Raw genomic sequence first — 19,318 nt, forward strand, 5'->3', positions numbered from 1 at the left:
CGGCTACAGTATAATAAGAAGAAGCTTCCCTTGTAATACAACTCTCAACCAGACGTAACTATGCCATACAATATACTTCATCCTGATGTATCTATGAAATAATCCCAACAATGTTGCTACTTGTACTGTGTGCTACTGTGTGTGTGTTTTTCTGTATTGTTCTGTATTGTATTGCAACACGCTCCTAGCGTGGAAATTTCCACATTGTGGGATCAATAAAGTTCCTATCCTATACTATGCATATCGCACCAAACAGTTATGTAACATCACAAACTAAGAAATATAATTTGCAGCATTATATTCTATTTAAAACTAGTCATTATTTGATGAACTTGAAGTTGATAATAATGGTACAAAACTTATATAATTTGCTTACATTGTACTAGTTTTTCTTTAATTACACATGATGTTCATGTTTACAGTTGTTGGGGAGCCTCATGTATGGAACTTCAAAGTGTTCAATATTAAATAAATATTAAATAAATTAATAGGACATAATGAAATAAATACCTATATAAATTAATGAGAGACAATTATGTAAACTGACCATGAAATTATGAAATAATGTCAAACATTTTCCAAATAGATCTTATTATTATGAAATACCTTTTCATAATGATTATTTTCATAATAATATAAATTATTGCATCTGCCTTTTTATTTAAATCCAAAAGTTTTTATTTCAAAATGTACTTTTTTCAAAGTCGGCTTTTATTGCATAATGCCCTTTTCCCCAATGCCGTATTTATTTCATAATGTCGTTTTTCAACAGAATGACTTTGTCTGTCAATCACTGCTGGTGGGTGGGACCTGCACGCCCATTGGCTGATCTCTTTACATCGATTCATTTTGCTAGACACCTGTGAGGCACGTGGTTGGAGATGGCGGACATGAGAGAAGTCCTGCTTACTTTAGCAGATTAAGTAGAGAAAGACCATTTAACAGCAGATACTGTTTTAAGTTGTTTAGGGGATATTTTTGAAATGCTCGGGATGTTATTGGTCTTCAGTATGTTCACATTGACGATGCTGTTTGACCATTTGAGAAAAATTGCAACCGCTGGGTTGCAAATGCTGATTGCAACGTTTGAGAATGTTGTCTATTTGCGAGCATAATGTATTTGTGTCTGTGTGTAGAGTTAAATAATCTTATGATGGCCTCACGACATTCTCTCAAGCAGAGTAGTGTTATTTTGGAGGGACAATGAAAGCACCACTAAGGAAGAAGGTGTGGGTGAAAGCGTAAGGTGGTTACATCAATAAAAGTGGTATACGAGAAGAGATAGTAATAAGGAACCTACAGTAGTGACGGTATTTTGGTTAAAGCTCCACTTGAAAGCTGTAACAAGGTCAGTTATTTGGTAGGTTATGGACATCGTAGAGCTACAGTATTTTGTGCTTAATTATGTAGTTAACTGTGTTAATGTAATATTCTAACTTGTCACAGCGCTCTAGGTACCCACATGCACAGCGGAGACAAGACTTGGTGGATGAGTCAGTTTAATAGTACTCGTGGTCAGACAGGCAAGGGTCGATACACAAAGGAGGCAGTTACGGTACAGGCACGGATCAGACAGTCGGTGGTCAAGAGACAGGCTTGGGTCAGATTTACAGCACGGCAGGATCAAAGGCAGGCAGGAGGCAAGGTCAGGGAAAGCAGGGTCATTCACGGATCAAGATAGGAATACAATGCTGGAGTCTGGCTAGTACAACGCAGACAATCTGGCAACTGGGCAGGGCAAGAGCTGGTGCTTAAATACAGAGGTGATATGCTGATGCATTACAGGTGAGGGGATTACTAATGAGAAACAAATGAGTTAACTAGAAACGAAAGTAAAGCTGGATCTGCTGGTGATGGAACAGGATATAAGTAACAAAATAAAACCGTAAATGAATGGAAACAGTGACTGAATGACGTGAACTGTGACATAACTGATACAGCGCATATACGGTCCAAAGTGTTTTTAATTTTGGTCTGCAATGTTTGTTAGTTTATCCATCTACCTCTAACGTTGGTTTAAGGACAATGAAGGAATAAAGAAACATCAGACCATCAGTAAAGCTGTGGTTTTCTTGACTGGACAATATACTGTCTAACATTGTTTCATTGGCCAAATACATGGATGGATGGCTTGAACCACATCTATTGTGTGTTATGTTTAATGGGGGGAACGTTAAAGAAGACCTGTGCTGTTTTTATGCAACTAATTTACTGTATTGTTTGCTTTTTTTGTCCATTATAAACGGTGCATCACATTCTATGGCTCTGGTGCTGTAATATGAAATGGTATTAGTAGAAAACTGGTCACAGACAGATTGTTTACGATGCGTCTTTTCTGTGTGACCTGTGTCCCCGATGCTGCACTTTGACATTTCAATTCTCATCCTGTCTTTGCCACTAAATAGTTTGATGTCATAAATGAATGCTCACAGATACAACACAGCAGTTTTGACAATGGCACATTATTGAAAGCAGATCATAGCAATTCAGGAGCATGTTCTTCCTGCTACAAACAGGAGCAACCAGTGCATTCTGAAGCTGGTCACCAATTAACATGGTTGTAAGCTGTTACAGAACACCCTTATTAGCAGTAGCATTACCATCTTGTCTCCTTAACGACAAACTGTTGTGGTGTGAACTTGGACCAGAGACAGTTTCATCAAGGATACGGGTCTGCAACACTGACGCAGGCTGAGTCACAACGTCACCCTCTCTCTAATTAACCACTTCTCTGAGCAAGTGGGAAACTGTTTTCCTTCCTGCAGCCATAACGTCCACAAACTACGCATCCACCTGTAATGATATTCACACCCCGTGTTTTGCTGTAGTTAGTAGTAGTAGTAGTCAGAGCTACAACTACATTTTAAGGCGTATACTACCATGTAGTGCGTAGCAGAGATTTTTGTGCCACCAGACTTAAATCGATACTGAAGTGCTGTTGCTTATGTCTGAGTTAAGGAGTAGCCAATCGCTTACAGTGACTGCCTCCATCCTGTTTGACTTGATTGACAGGCAAAGTTATTCTGCTGTAAAACGGAATGAATTAAATATGGCACTAGGGAAAAGGGCATTATGCAATAATGTATTATGTATGTATTATTGAAAATAATCATTATGAAATAGAAAATGTTTGTGATTATTTCATAATTTCATCGTCAGTTTATTTAACTGTCTCTCCTTTATATATATATATAGGTATTTATTTCATAATGTTCTATTAATAAATTTAATATTGAACACTTTGGAGTTCCATATTCATGTGCATAAACTGTTATTGTTATACACAAAATCATTTTTAAGGTCCCAGATGCTCAAACAGAGCTACCACTGCGGTCTGCATGTAAAGCCTTCATCCTAGTTATAGTGAGTTGGAACAAAGTCCGGATTCTGCGCTTGGACTTGGAGGAACTTGGACGTCAACCATCCTGATTGGAACACATAATGTGACGGGTGTGACTGAAAACACTGTTATAAAAAGCTGCCGTTATTAAAAGCTGCCGTTATCAAAGACTTGCCCCTTTTGTTCTCCCTTGTTCTCTCCACTTCTTCGACGGTCACCACCGGGACCCTTGTTCTCTTCTCTTCTTTAGTGATGGGTAGATGAGGCGTCATGAAGCATTTTGACACATTGCAAAACTGTATTGATACTGTGTCGATACTATGTCACCGAAAACTGACACCTAGTGGACCTTAAAAATCTCTACAGGCAACCTAGTTGACAGACTGACAGCTGATAATGATTTGATGACCTAATATACAATATACAATAATTTAATTTCAAAGTCATTGTATTTTTTATAGTATTATTTTATATCTTTAAATATATAATTATAATATAATTTTATATCTTTTAAATTTAAAATTGATATTTTTAGATACAGTCGATAAAGTGAACATGTATCATAACGTGAGAATCTAACACGTGAATGAGGATGCCTTTTTTTTTTTACAAACTTTTATTTGTAAAAAAAGTTTTTTCCAATGTTTTAAAATTTTGTCTGTTAGCTTTTTTCATACAACTTCTCCAGCTGTAGAGAGGCTGAAGTGCAGAGAAACTGTAAGGACAGCTGGAAGAGGTTTAGATAGATAATCTTTTGTTGGACCCAGTATCTCATAGGATCCTGGGACCTGGCGATATCGCCCTCTGCCAGGTATCTCTGCACCTCATGGATGGCTTCAGCTGTGGCACTTTTAGTCTTGCAGGTTGCAGGGTTCTGGGGGGCCTGCCTGGGTGGTCTTTTTTTTTGCCGACCCTCACCAATTTCCGGCCTCTTGTTGCAGGCCCAGGTGCCGGGGGTATAGTCGGGCCGATGGGCTAGGCCCTGCTCCGCTCGTGTAGGGGTGATTGACTGACGCGGAGCCCCGATCTGGGCGCAGGGGCATCTCCCTGGTAAGCTCCCTACGTGCTCCCACCGGGGGGAGCGTTTGCCTCTGGTTCTGATTGGACGGACAGCATTGACCCACAGTGGTCCACTAAGACCTCAGGTGCTGTCTCTGTGGCTGCTGCAGCCCTGCCTGGGAGGATCTGTTTGGGTGGCTTGGGTCGCAACACCTGCCCTCCTGGAACTGAAGGTGTGTGGGCTCCCTGGCTACTGGGTTTCTGTTCTCCACTCGTTTGGCTGGGTGTAGCAGCCGAGCTCCTCCCATCACCCTGGCTCTCACAAGTGACATTGTTGATGCACCATCGTCTGCCTCCCCCTTTGGGTGAACTAACCGTACTAACCGTGAAGTGGGACACTCAACATCTGAGCTGATAAACAGGCTTTCTAAATTTAGCTGCAAGTACTACTGATACTTATCACTATCAATATAAACTACATAAAGCATTTCCATAGGAAAATGCACAGTGAATGCTGCCATGCTGAATGTATTCCTGGAGAATTACTGAAAGTAGCTGGAACATTTAAGACAGCTGAAAATAGCTGAAGCATGTAAAGACGGATGAATGTATTTGAGGAGAATGAGTTGTTTAAACAGAGCTGAATGTTAAAAGAAGCTGAAGCTAACCAACTAAATCTTATAAATAAATAGTTTTAAGTTCAAGAGATAAATAGCTTAGCTTAAAGTTATGGAAACATTTAATATACTTGAAAGTAGCTGTAGAGGAAAATGTTGGAGCTTTGTAGGAAAGGTGTGCAGGTAATGGAAAGTATATGGAAGAAGACGATATGGGTAATTGCTAAATTGGATAGTAGACTCATTAACTATTCACAATAGACTAGTTGAAAGCAGAAATATTGCAATATTTAGCCAATAAATATAGTATTTTTAGCTAAAGATCTGGTTTTGTGCTTTTATGTTAAAAGGATCTGGAGGAAGCCCGTGCAGGTGTCACGTTTCATGCCACTTCCTGTTTTTATTTTGTAGTACTTCCTTTTTTCGATTCAGTTGTTCATTCCCCGGTTCATTTAGCACCCCTGTCAGTAATTAGTTAATCAAGCACCGGTATTTAGTCTTCACCTCACACACACTCTAGCTGCCAGATTGTCGACTCATAGCCCTCCGATCCAGCGTTTCTTGTATTGTCTCTCGTGTTTTGATCCTGATTACCTTGACCGCCGAATCCTGTCTGAACCCTGCCTGTACTGTCGCCTGGATAAGAACCCTGCTTGACCATTTGACCGTGAGTTTGCCTAGTCCTTGTCTGTACCGTCGCCGTGCTCTTCTGTTTACCAAACCCTGCCTGTTTATTGGACCCGAGATTGCCTGCTCCTTGACTGTGCTTTAATACCGTGCTCCTCTGTGTATGACCTGGACCGTTGGACTCTGATTGTGAAAATAAACCCTGATTCCTTCCTCACCACGTCTGTGCCGCTGTGCATTTAAGTCCTCCTCCGTGCGTTCGTGACAGCAGGTAATTGCTAATCAAGAAAACAGTCTTATTACCTATTCATGATAAACTAGTTGAAAGCAGAACTATTGCTATTTTTAGCCAAAGATTTTAATTGGTGCTTTTATTTTATAGACATGTAGGTAATTGCTAAATTGGATAATACACTCATTAACTAATTACAATAAACTAGTTAAAAGCCGAAATATTGCTTAATTTTGCTAAAGATTTAGATCGGTGCTTCAGTGTGGTCTCACTAATCCCCATGCAAGGCCCGTGATCGTATTGAATGAGTAGCTACCTTGGTAACGCTCCCATGAGCCGCTCCTAAGAAATGTTTAGCAACGGTGCATTGATCCAGCAGGTGGAGCAGTGATGTGTGATCCAGGCACATAGATATACTCTTAGATTGTAAACAGATGAGTGTTGTAAACTACCTAATTCACGTAGAACAAAGAACTCAATAAAAAATGGATTCTAAAAATGTTCCAAATTAAAGTTAAACAACATTTACTCCTATTTTAGACAAAACTATTTCCACTATTAATTGAGTATACTGAGTATATAGCACTCGAAACTGCCAAGCAAAGGCTACAAGCCTTGGCCAGCCGCCTAAAGAGATACACCAGAGACAACGAAGCCAGACGAATAAACCGGCTGCTCGCAACACAACCTGCGAAAGTGTACTCTCAATGGCAGGGTAATAACAGCAGAGTAGACCCGCCAAGGCTGGGAACTGAACAGTACTGGAAAGGTATATGGGAAAGGGAGGCGTCACACAACAGCGATGCACAGTGGCTGGTGGATCTGAGGGAAGACCACAGCAACCTCCCTGAACAGAATCCAGTGACTATCACAGTGGCAGACATCCAACAGAGAGTCTCAGGTATGAAAAACTGGACAGCACCTGGCCCTGACATGATCCACGCCTACTGGCTAAAGAAGCTCACTGCAATCCATGAGCGCCTGGCAGCACAAATGAACCAGCTGCTAAGGGATGGGACTCACCCTGAATGGCTAACCGAAGGGCGAACAATCCTGATAATGAAGGATCCCTCAAAGGGTACAGTCCCATCCAACTACCGGACAATAACCTGTCTCTCTACAACATGGAAGCTCATGTCAGGCATCATCGCAGCTAAGATAAGTGGGCACATGAGTCAATACATGAGCGAAGCACAGAAGGGCATTGGTAAGTATACCAGAGGAGCCAAACACCAACTCCTGGTTGACAGAACAGTCGCCCAAGACTGCAGAGTGCGACACACCAACCTGTGCACAGCCTGGATTGACTACAAGAAAGCCTATGACTCAATGCCACACACATGGATCACTGAATGCTTGGAGCTGTACAACATCAACAGAACTCTAAAGGTTGTGGAGAACCACCCTTGAAGCCAATGGGAAGCCACTTGCCCAAGTATCCATCAAATGTGGCATATACCAAGGAGATGCACTGTCCCCACTGCTGTTCTGCATAGGTCTGAACACCCTCAGCCAAATAATAAACAAGACTGGCTATGGATACCGACTCCGGAACGGGGCCACCGTAAGTCACCTCCTCTACATGGATGACATCAAGCTGTACGCCAAGAGTGAGCGAGACATCGACTCACTGATCCACACCACCAGGATCTACAGCTCGGACATCGGGATGTCATTCGGGCTCGAGAAATGTGGGAGGATGGTGACAAAGAGAGGCAAGGTAATCCACACAGAAGGGGTCTCACTCCCAGAAGGAACAATAGCAGACATTGAGGACAGTTACAAGTACCTTGGAATACCACAGGCAAACGGCAACCTTGAACAGGCAACAAGGAATGCGGCAACAGCCAAATACCTCCAACGAGTAAGGCAAGTCCTAAGAAGCCAGCTCAATGGCAAGAACAAATCCCGGGCAATAAACAGCTACGCCCTGCCAGTGATCAGATACCCTGCGGGAATAATAAGGTGGCCAAAGGAAGAGATACAGACCACAGATGTTAGGACACGAAAGCTCCTCACCATGCATGGAGGGTTCCACCCCAAATCCAGCACCCTGAGACTGTATGCTAGCCACAAGGAAGGAGGCCGAGGACTAGTGAGCGTGAGAGCCACTATCCAGGATGAAACATCCAAGATCCATAAGTACATCAAGGATAAGGCCCCGACAGATGACGTGCTGAGTGAATGTCTCAGGCAGTGGAGAACAGAGGATGAAATGCTGGAAGAAGGACCATCATGGGAGGACAAGCCCTTACACGGGATGTAGCACCGGAACATAACTGAAGTGGCTGATCTCAACAAATCCTACCAATGGCTTGAAAGGGCTGGGCTGAAGGACAGCACAGAGGCACTCATCCTGGCTGCACAGGAGCAGGCCCTGAGCACCAGAGCCATAGAGGCCCAGATCTACCACACCAGACCCAAGGTGTAGACTGTGCAAAGAGGCCCCTGAGACGGTCCAGCACATAACTGCAGGGTGTAGGATGCTGGCAGGGAAAGCATACATGGAACGCCATAACCAAGTGGCTGGCATAGTATACAGGAACATCTGCGCAGAGTATGGACTGGAAACCCCAAGGTCAAAGTGGGAAACACCTCCCAAGGTGGTAGAGAACGAGCAAGCCAAGATCCTGTGGGACTTCCAGATCCAGACTGACAGAATGGTAATGGCGAACCAACCAGACATTGTGGTGGTGGACAAAGAACAGAGGAAAGCCGTAGTGGTGGATGTGGCAATACCAAGCGATGGCAACATCAGGAAAAAGGAACATGAGAAACTAGAGAAATACCAAGGGCTCAGAGAAGAACTGGAGAAGGCTTGGAAGGTGAAGGCCACAGTGGTGCCTGTGGTGATTGGAGCACTGGGGGCAGTGACCCCCAAATTGGAAGAATGGCTATAACAGATCCCTGGAAAAACATCCGACATCTCAGTCCAGATAAGTGCAGTCCTAGGAACAGCAAGGATACTGCGCAGAACCCTCAAGCTCCCTGGCCTCTGGTAGAGGACCCGAGCTTGGAAAGTGGATGAGACCACCCGCGTGGGGTGAGAAGGGAGTTTTTTTGTTATATATTTTCTTTTTTTCTTTCATATTAAAAATGCTTTATTATTAGAAAATTAGAGCATACCAACACTGGTCACAACTTACTCTTTTCTAGCAGGGCAGCCAGCAAAGTGTCCAGATGGGGCTGAAGCTCCTCATCTATCAACTCTGTCGTCACACTGATCGCCTTTATTGCCTCACTCAGAGAGTCTGCAACACAAACACATGAACATCACCAAACAACATCAAAATGTTCTGCTGTGGAAAATGTCTCAAGTCGGTTTGAATTAAAATGGTTGACTCTTCTCTTCAAAATATTAACTGCAACAAAATGTTGACAAAGATTAAACATATAACTAGGATTACAAAATTGACCAACAGTAAAAAGTTGTTCAACATTGAGTAGTTGAAAAAAATCTAATGATGAAAAAGACTAATCTGATAAAGGAAACAGGTAAGAAATCTAAACAAAAGAACATAGAAAACACACTCTGTGTATCAGGAGCTTGACCTGTCAATCAATCTGTTTCAGATGATGTTTTCATGGAGACGAAATGCGAAAAAATCAGGCTTATTCTGGATTGGGCAGCAGTCGAAGGCGGGAGCCCAGGCGACCCAATCCCTGGAAAACCATTCTGGCTATTGGGACATGGAATGTTACGTCACTGGGGGGGAAGGAACCTGAGCTTGTGCAGGAGGTTGAGCAGAAGTAGTCGGCTCACCTCCACACACAGCCTGGGCTCTGGAACCAAACTCCTTGAGAGGGGCTGGACCCCCCTTCTACTCTGGAGTTGCCTGCGTCGAGATGCGGCGGGTTAGTTTGGGCTTGCTTAACCCCCATGTTTTCCCCGTTGGACGAGAGGGTCGCATTCCTGTGCCTTCGGGTGGGGGATAGGTCACTCACTGTTGCTGTTGACTGTTTACCTCGACTGGGGATGTTATCGGACGGTGGGAGGAGTACTTTGAGGATCTCCTCCACCTCTTTGACATGCCTTCTGCTGATGAAGCAGAGGCAGGGGACTCAGAGGTGAACTTACCTATCACACTTCTCAGCCTCCCTGGGAAAGTCTATGCCAGGGTACTGGAGAGGATAATATGGCAGATATTCGAACAATGGATACAGGAGGAACAATGTGATTTTCGGCCTGGTCGTGGTATGCTGGACCAGCTTTATACCCTCAGCAGGGTGCTTGAGGGTTTGTGGGAGTTTGCCCAACCGGTCTACATGTGTTTTGTGGACTTGGAGAAGGCATTCGACCGCATCCCTCATGACATCCTGTGGGGGGTGCTCCAGGAGTCCAGGGCTTTTTGCTAAGGGCTGTTCGGTCTTTGTACAACCAGAGCAGGAGCTTGGTTCGCATTGCTGGCTGTAAGTCAGATCTCTTCCCGGTGCATGTTGGACTTTAGCAGGGCTGCCTTTTGTCACCGGTACTTTTCATTATTTTTGTGGACAGAATTTCTAGGCGCAGCCAGGGGCCAGAGGGGGTCTGGTTTGGGGACCACAGTGTCCCTGTTATCTGCAGATGATGTTGTCCTTTTGGCTTCATCGGGCCAGGACCTCCAGCGTGTTTGCAGCTGAGTGTGAAGCGGCTGGGATGAGAATCAGTTCCTCCAAATCTAAAGCCATGGTTCTCGAGTGGAAAAAGGTGGTTTGCTCTCTGCAGCTTGGAGGAGAGTTCCTGCCTCAAGTGGAGGAGTTCAAGTATCTTGGGGTCTTGTTCACGAGTGAGGGAAGGAAGGAGCGTGAGTTTGACAGACGGATCGGTGCGGTACAGTAATGCGGTCAGTATATCGGCCCATCGTGGTGAAGAGGGAGCTGAGCCGAAAGGCAAAGCTCTCAATTTACCGATCAATCTATGTTCCTACCCTCACCTACGGTCATGAGCTTTGGGTCATGACCGAAAGGACAATACCACAGATACAATGCCAAAATCAGCTTCCTCTGTATGGTGGCTGGGCGCTCCCTTAGAGATAAGGTGAGGAGCTCTGTCACCCAGGAAGAGCTCAGAGTAGAGTCGCTGCTCCTCCGCATTGAGAGGAGCCAGTTGAGGTGGCTCGGGCATCTGGTTCAGATGCCTCCTGGAAGTTCTGTCTTAAAAAAACGTGTCCTCACACTCTGGCTGTGACATCACGCACTTTAGCTCACGCAATACAAACTAATAGAAAACATTTAAAGAAAAACACCCGATATTTAAACGCCCACAAGTCGAAAAATATAGAAGCTATGAAGATGCTGATTTACATGGACAAAGGTGAAAGACGATAGATGCTTTTGAAGTTTAAATGACATTTCTATGCCAAAGTATGACAATGACAGAAGCTGATGAAAAAAAGGAAGTTGACAAAAAGGGTGAACGATGATTCCCTTAGACAACCATCATAAAAAAATGATGAAGAACGTTAAATAACGCTAAATGTTGAAAAGCTGAAAACATGAAGAGTAATAGCCCGGCCCCGAAGTTAAACGGCATTTCTATGATGAAGTACTGAAACGCTGACACCAACCAAAAAACGGGGCGGAATGATAATAAGATCTAGAAAAAGTAACTACAACAAGCATTTAAAAAAAATGCACAGTGAATGCTTTCGCGCTGAATTTATTGCTGAAGTACTGCTGAAAATAGCTAAAACATTTGAAACATATCTGAAAGTAGCTTAAGCACATAAAGTATAGAAGAATGTATCTGAACAAAACTGGAAGTTGTTTAAACAGAGCTGAATATCTTCAGAAGAAGCTGAAGCAGTTGAATTCAAGAAACACTAAAATGAAGGAAGTATGTAAAGGATTGCTGAATTTGATGAAATATAGCTGAATGAATCAAAATATGTAAATAGAGCTCAAGAGCCGAAAGAGTAGTTGAAATTTATGGAAACATTCAAAACAGCTGCAGCTTTAAATTTAGAAAAGTTGGAGCATTGGGGAAAGCATGTGCAGGTAATTGCTGAACAGTAATATAGTCTCATTAACTAATCATAATTTACCAGTCAAAAGCAAAAATGTGCTTTTTAGTGTACAGATTTAAATTGGAGCTTTTTTTGAAAAGATATGGAGAAGGCATGTGCCTAATTACTAAATTGTAAAATAGTCATATAACAAAGTCATAATAAACCAGTTGAAAGCAGAAATATCGCTATATGAAGCTGAAGATCTGAATTTGTGCTTTTATTTTATTTTACACTTTTATTTGTGTGTGTGGTTAATTGCTAAAGTGTAAAACAGTGTGAATGACTAGTCACGTATGACCTTTTTATAATAGAGCTGAAAGTTGCTAATATAATAAATATATAAGTCAATTTATCTGAAGGAAATCAATGTAATTATATTAAGAACTGAATGCATAAACATGCCTCCTGTTGCCACCTCTCCCACTAATAAAGAGTGAAGATATCAATAGTGGGAGAGCTGTTGACAGCTCAAAATATTAACTTACTGTTACTTTTTTTTGTAAGAGGAACTGTTTTGATGTTTATTTAATTCTGGTAAGTCACTCCTCTTTGATTTGTTTGTGACTTGTATAGTTTAGGTGGTCGAGAAGCAGACACAGTCTCTATGCGATAACTAAGACTAAGAGTGGGTCGCGGCTGTAGAGAACATGCAGAGAGGCGTGTAAGACTGCGACTCTGCGTCCTGGGCTCCACTCTGAGTTGTCACGGAGTAGGGAGGCTAAGCAACATGGCCATGTTACTAGAAAGCAGAGAGGCTCCGTTCAACGTGGGATGGACGCCGTCTCTTCTAATCAGCCAAGGTTTTCCCCAATAAAAAGGAAAAAGGATGCCTGAGTATTATCAGTACTGGTGTGGTGTAGGACCCAAGTGCACAGCGTGGACAAAAATTAGTGTTCAGAGAATTTAATTAGGCTCGTGGTCAGGTGGGCAAAGGTTGGTACATAGATAGGTGCGGACAAAAGCAGCAGTACAGGCAAGAGTCAGGCAAAAACGGTGGTCAATCTCCAAGCACAGACCTACTGTAGACCAACAGGAATTAAACCGTAAGTTGACAAAATAAAATAGGACAACGATGTTGGATTTGTGACCCAGACACTTCAACTTCATGCCAACTGATGTTGCATCCAGTAGATGTCCTACTCGAGCAAATAAAGTTTCAAGAAGCTTTGCGCTGAACTGAACCAATTGGATGAAAGGCTTCAATGCTTCATAAAGCTTCATCTGCACATCACAGGGATAAGACAGTTAGTACTCAGGATCAGTTAGGGGTTGAGAGCCCAAAGTTGTAAAGCAAGGCAGAGTCAAAAACAAAAACAAGGTTCAGTATCATAGGCAAGTCTTACGAGCTACAAACACTGGCGAGTAGGCTCGAGGCTTAATAATATGGCACTGAGCATGGAACAATGGAGTGTGGCCTAATTACAGAGACTGATTGGTAAGTGGACACAGCTGAGGAGGTCACATGGCAGAGTGTAAAGGTAAACGGAACTAGGGTAAACAGGAAATGAACCGGAAGTGCCTGAATAAAACAGGAAGCTAGACAATGACATGACTACTGAGCCTGATCCGTGACAGGAGGTCATTCCGGTGCTGAAGAGATACTTACTTATCAGAAGTGATGTGGATACCCTGGCTGATTTTTGCATAATGTCGGGGGGACCCTTATCTTTTGGTGGGGAGAGTGTGAGGATAGTACTATTGAAACAAGGCCAGCCCCTATATCTTATACTTTATGTGCAGCACAATAGACAGTAAACTGCATAAGAGACAGGTTCAGGACAAGTGAGAGTGTTATCAGTATTACCAATGCGTGTGACGTACATGTGTTAGTCCCGCTCTCGAGAGAAAGACAACTGGCTTCATCGTTCGACTGTGCTACATATATACTAATACTAATAAGCCTATTCATAACAATATAGACGAACGTAGAGAACAAAAGGCTTTAGTGTTTAAATAAAAGAGTTGCAGCCGTGTGGTGTTACCTGTGTATTAGAGGGACAGTTTTTCTAGGTGCTGTTTATTTCACACACTTGCATACGCCTCCAGTGACACACAGCAGACTAGCACATAAATAGCTTTGCAGTCAGTGTAAACAAATGGCTAATAAGTAAATCCAGAGACACCGATGGCCGTCCTGGTGGCTGCAGGACAAACGGCATCAAAGGACCGTTTCAGGAAAAAAACATTCTCAGATCCTAAAGAACCGAATCAAATGCCTAGAAGCTCTGATGATGGATAAACCGTGCCCTCACGTCCTCTGTGTGCATGATTGCAAAAATGGATGGACGAATGTTTATTGGACTTGACAGTGCAAATGACAGTTTCTGAATAAATGTGGACTAATTTGGAGGATGTGGACTGAAAGCAGTGTCAGAAGCATTTCACAAACAGAAGCACAGAAGACACAGTGGGGAGCCTGCAGATGGTGATTACCTCACTAATCCCCTCTAAGTCAAATGAAAATAGCCTGAGGAGGCTGTCAGGTTTAGACACAACTGGCTCTTGCACGTCAGGACCTAATCCCCACATCCTCCGTGTACAATATGTGTCTGTATGGGACCATATGCAGGTTTATATGTGCAGCAGTCAGAGGGCGTCCCCTTCCGCTGCCCATCAGCTGTTCCAACACTCAGAGCTTCTCTAAAATTCACCACCATTATCACTGCAAATGTATATGCTTTCTGTGGCTCCATGCCTGTAACAGGCAGTGGCAGCATTGCTGTGTGAATATGCTTCACAGCAGGTGTCGGCACACACAAACTACAGCTTGTAGACATGTACAGTTACTCACCAGTGTCTGTCATGGCTCCTGCTTTACTGGCTCACTGCCTCTGCCTGGATCCACCGTGTGTGAGCACAGAGCTTCTTGTGTGAGTCTGCTTCTTGATGCTCCTCACTCTCGCAGTTTCAATCCCATGATCCAGACCACCGCACCCTCCTATTGCTGCATCCACTGCGCTTGCGTTCCCTTTCTCTCGCTCTCTCTAGTCCCCCTCTCTCACTCTCTGTTTCTATTTGTTCTTTTATTCCCTCTCTCTGTTCCCCCGTGTTCTTTTGTTCTCTCTCTCTCTCTCTCTCTGGTTCTCCTTTCTTGCTCTCTGCTCCCATTTGTTCTTTTATTCTCTCTTCACTTACACTGGGATCTCCTTACAACTACCTCATTGGTGTGTGTGTGTATGTGAACGCCAGAGCTTTTACTTGCTTCAATTGTCTTGAAGTAATACGGGAATGAACTGCAGCTGATCAGATGATGTATGTTTAGTCAAATATCCCAGGTCCCTGACAATGCAGGTACTCATCACTACTTCAAATTCCTAAATGTTAATGATGATGTCGTGTTTTCAGGGAAATTCTTCAATATAGCAAAAACTCTGGAACAGAACACATGCTAATTATTTTTCCATTTCAAATCAATTGTGAATTTATCAAAAAGGCTAAATCGTACAAGATCTAATGTCCATATATTTTTGGGCCTAAGTGAGGATAGGTTTGTAGAAGGGCTCTGCTGTCATACATATGTGAAGCGAAAATGAGAGACAAGGAATGATCTTTCATCTTGCAGCTACTGTATATACAGGTGTCTGGGCGATTTGTCACGTGCCCTTTTTTCACCAGTATTCCACGTTTTGTCTGACACACATATGATACCTGCTTTTGACCCAGGATCAATGAAGTTTTAATTACCTGAATTATTGTTTCTCCTGTGTTGTAATTAACGGGTGATCAGTGTGACTGTTATGGGTTGATGACCAAAGCGACCCAAACACCGACGACTGGTGTGAACGCCAATACTTTATTACCAGGTGCTGAAAATTTCCACAGTACATGAATGTCACAGTGGCTGCTTTACGGCAGCGTGACGTTTTACGACGTTGAAAAGCAGCGTGTCTAACGTGGCGTTGCACTGACTACTCGCTGAAGCAGGTGACTGGTTGAGAGAAGAGCGTAGCTTCAGATCTGGTTAGTGGGAGGAAATGGCGGCGTTCCAGGAGAAGGTAAGCAGACTGCTGAGCAGAAGAGACGGGAAACCGGTCCTGAAGCCCAATAAGCCCCTGGTTTTGAGAGACGCTGTAGCAAACCGCCAACTGAAGAAAGGAGGTAAGAGCCCAGAGAATGACCGTAGGCTCTGGCGTATGAGACACGAGCCGAGCCGAGTCGAGTCGTTCCCACGGTTACATGTTTGAAGCAGGGAGAAGCCAGTCACATGTCCTCGTCGGTGCCTTGACAATGTTTTGTCGTCTGCACGCGATCTAAACAGTCTTCAGTTTTACAAGGCGTAATCTGACGCACTTTGACCGTTGCTCGTGTTGTAGATGCGGAAATGGCTGCTAAGTCTGCTGTTAATTGCTACGATCTTTAGTCAGTAAAATATAAAATGTTGAACCTTTGCGTCCTGTCTGTGGAGTCTGGTTTGCTAAGCTTCGCTTATTAAAAATATTCTGCGACATTAGCAAAAAGTTACCTTTAACGGGATTCGATCCTGCTGCCACTGCAGCACAAACGAACCAAAGCCACTACCTTAAGCATTACGCCGACACGCGATCGTCATCGTTTTATAAAACCTATCTAACATGTCTGAAGAAGCTCTTTGTGAACAGAACAAACCAGATCAACGTGTGACTTTGTGAACTAGTCACGGTCACTTTTGACGTCGATAGGAAGAGGAGGAGCCAGTAGATTTTCTCATTCATATGTCCGGATTCAGAAGCGGCACAGATTGACAGACTGGCCACGGGGCGGGTGGTTGCGTGCGTGCGTGCGCGATGTACAAGGAAACTCATCTGAACATTTTCAGGGCTTCACGTAAACTATACAGAAAGTCAGAAGGAAAAATCTCTCCTGTAAATGTAAGAAAGTAAAAAATACGATTACAAGAAAATACCAAATATCTAAACTGCGGACACTTTATATTACAGTACCCGAGATGTAAATGGGGTTTCTACACACAAAAAGTACTTTTAATAATGGGGAAAAAGCAAACAAGGCAGTACATTATTCCCATGGAAATAGCAGGTCTACTGAAACACTGTATGCTGTATAACTGTATGTAAAGCTAAGAACTGTTGGCTTAGTGACTTGGAAATATCAACTATCTAAAAACAGAGAAGGCTGCTGTAAAGGGAACCGCTACTGACACTAATTTATGAAATGTAGACATCTTATAAAAAACGGTAAATTTAACATAACACCAACACACAGTGATCCATACCCAATACCCAGTGGTATTGGATAATGAGCAGAGAGAGTTGGAAAACCAACAAGACACTGGGTCGCAGAGACCAGGGTTCCAGACCCTTGATATAGGCTCTTCTTTTGAAATCACAGTTCCCAAATTGGAAAAATTGCTTTAATTTAGACGCTTCCCTCGGCTTTACTACAGTGGGATCAGCCGTTGTTGGGACACAGTTGTTATTGAAGTTCTGAATTTGCTTTTGCCTCTCTTGTCCTCAGAGGCCACCTGTATTACAGAGATGTCAGTCCTCATGGCCTGTTGGAAGCAAAACAACTTTGTGGATGGTTTGTGTTCCAAGGAGGTGAAAACCTTCTACACTTGTGTGAAGAAGTCTCAGGTATGTTGAGACCAAACAAGAACAAACTAAAGCCGAAAACCCAAATACAGCGGTACTAATCACAGCATAGATTAGTTTTAGTTTGATGTAGAAGTTTGTTTCATTTGTTTGGCACTAAATTCTTTTGATACAATAACTTTATTTATGCCACAGTAGAAATTCTTTTGTTTGCAGCAGCCATAGACAATAGTCAAAAAGGATACTGTAATAGAACAACAGTGTTGACTGTGCAAAAAAACTAGGTATTAAGTAAATTTAACAGTGGTATGTGCCAACTCACAAGAATGAAGAATATTACAGTCTTAAAAGAACACAGATGAATGGTGGGAAATATGAGGTATTGCACATCTTCCGGTAAATACAGTATACAACAACAAAGGTACACACATGTAAGTGTGAGAGATAACACATTCTGGTAGCTGCACAGAAATAAAAAAAAAGAATGCGAAGTAAATACATTTTCTGTCTTTTTAGTCCAGTAACCGGACAAACATGATTCTCAGGTGTATGAGCTCACAGCATCATCACCTCAGTGACATGTACAGAAACAGACCCATTGCATCATTAACAAACACATTGTTAACAGGTAATCTTCTGATTTTACAGGCTGCTATGAAGAATAAATCGGAACAGACCAGCCTTCAGGGAGGTCGCCTGCACCCAAAACAAGCCACAACCCTTCTGAAGAGATTCTCCAACCTGTGTACAGAGATCTAGAAGAGAAGACACTTATACAGACCTGGGTAGTCAAGTAGGAGGAGGATGCACTCGGACCGGTTGAGTATAGTTATGTGTGGTTTCAGTCAGTCACCCTAAAAGTATTGTGAAAAGGGTGATTATCAGTACTGCGCTGCTCTTTGGATGCATGACTTGTGGGTGTTATAATGCTGCCTTATCATGTCTATACTTTGTTCATAAACTCTACAATGTAACTTTCTCTTTGGGTCTTTCATTGGCTCTGAGTGGAGTGATGCATTTTATTATAATGAATGGTTTGGTTCAAACCAGAGAAGATATTGGTGGTTGGGATTGGAGTTCTCCTCAGGCACGAGCTTACCAGTGAACACCTAAACACTTACAGGTTAAAGGTAATCCTGGTGCCTCAGTTGTAGTATAAAGGTGCAGCTGAGTGGAGCCAGGTGTACTTAGCTCGAACAGAACACAGAACCACATTAGCAACCAGCCTTTTAAATGGGAGGCAAACTTTTTTTTTTTTCTCCATTTGTGCAATGGACCCTGTGGAATCCTTTCTTGACATGAGCCTTTACTATGTATAGTAAGGTATGTATATACAGAGGTTGTTGTTGTTGTTGTTGTTTACTCAATTGTTTTATAACCTGGACAACTTTACCCTCTACCTGTATTTGTTATTCCATCTTGAAGTAAAGCATTGAAGTCTGAATCTAAAGCCATTCTGTATGTTTGTTAATATGTTACTGTCGTGGCATTTTATAAAAAATGATGAGTTTTTTGTTAAATTTATTGTGATTTAAAGAAAATAATAATGAAGAAAGCAAATTGAAACATTGATGGGCGCAAATGTGATATTTCTCACTCTGGTCTAAACAAATTGCATATTACCGTGTCATCTCCATCGCTGTGTGTGTGAAGATCTTTACATTCTTCCACCTGATACCACTGGGGTCTTGCTATCGTAGAGAAGGAGTACTGAACGTAAAGAGACCGTGAGGGACACGGCTCCTTTGGAACCAGATAGGAGCCAGTTCCAGGCAGAAACAACCATAGAGGAGACTAAGTGAAATGTAAAACAGATGTATGACAAGACATGAGAGATTAACTGGCTTCATAGGAACATTCAATCTAATCATAAGACAAACTGTATGATAATAGTATAGGATTTTTCCATTACAATTCCATAAAGACATGAACGGTTATAGTTGTGTTCATTTTAACAACTGCATTTTATATTGGTTTGTCATAATTAT

At 42.6% G+C, this 19,318-nt stretch overlaps 2 protein-coding genes across 3 annotated transcripts in view; one reads left to right on the forward strand and one right to left on the reverse strand.

Annotated features, from left to right (window-relative positions):
• The window catches only part of si:dkey-191g9.5 (rap1 GTPase-GDP dissociation stimulator 1-B), a 32,664-nt gene extending 16,195 nt beyond the window's left edge, over positions 1-16,469 (reverse strand). Inside the window, exons 1-3 of one of the 2 annotated variants that reach the window (XM_029127209.3) lie at positions 16,265-16,469; positions 14,594-15,173; positions 8,962-9,066 (exon numbers count right to left, since the gene is read on the reverse strand). In XM_029127209.3, coding sequence (XP_028983042.1) covers positions 8,962-9,066; positions 14,594-14,606 — 118 coding nt within the window. In that variant the 5' untranslated portion in view covers positions 14,607-15,173; positions 16,265-16,469. Of the gene's footprint in view, positions 1-8,961; positions 9,067-14,593; positions 15,174-16,264 lie in introns of those variants that run through there. The other variant, XM_041073926.2, reaches the window with a different exon arrangement.
• Positions 15,649-18,780, forward strand: chchd1 (coiled-coil-helix-coiled-coil-helix domain containing 1). Its single transcript, XM_029127237.3, has 3 exons — positions 15,649-15,900; positions 17,254-17,372; positions 17,979-18,780. The coding sequence occupies exons 1-3, from the start codon at positions 15,777-15,779 to the stop codon at positions 18,087-18,089; spliced, it is 354 nt and encodes a 117-aa protein (XP_028983070.1). The 5' UTR covers positions 15,649-15,776; the 3' UTR covers positions 18,090-18,780.
• The last annotated feature ends 538 nt before the right edge of the window (positions 18,781-19,318 follow it).

The sequence above is a fragment of the Betta splendens genome, chromosome 15 (assembly GCF_900634795.4).
Source record: "Betta splendens chromosome 15, fBetSpl5.4, whole genome shotgun sequence".
NCBI classification, from domain to species: domain Eukaryota; kingdom Metazoa; phylum Chordata; class Actinopteri; order Anabantiformes; family Osphronemidae; genus Betta; species Betta splendens.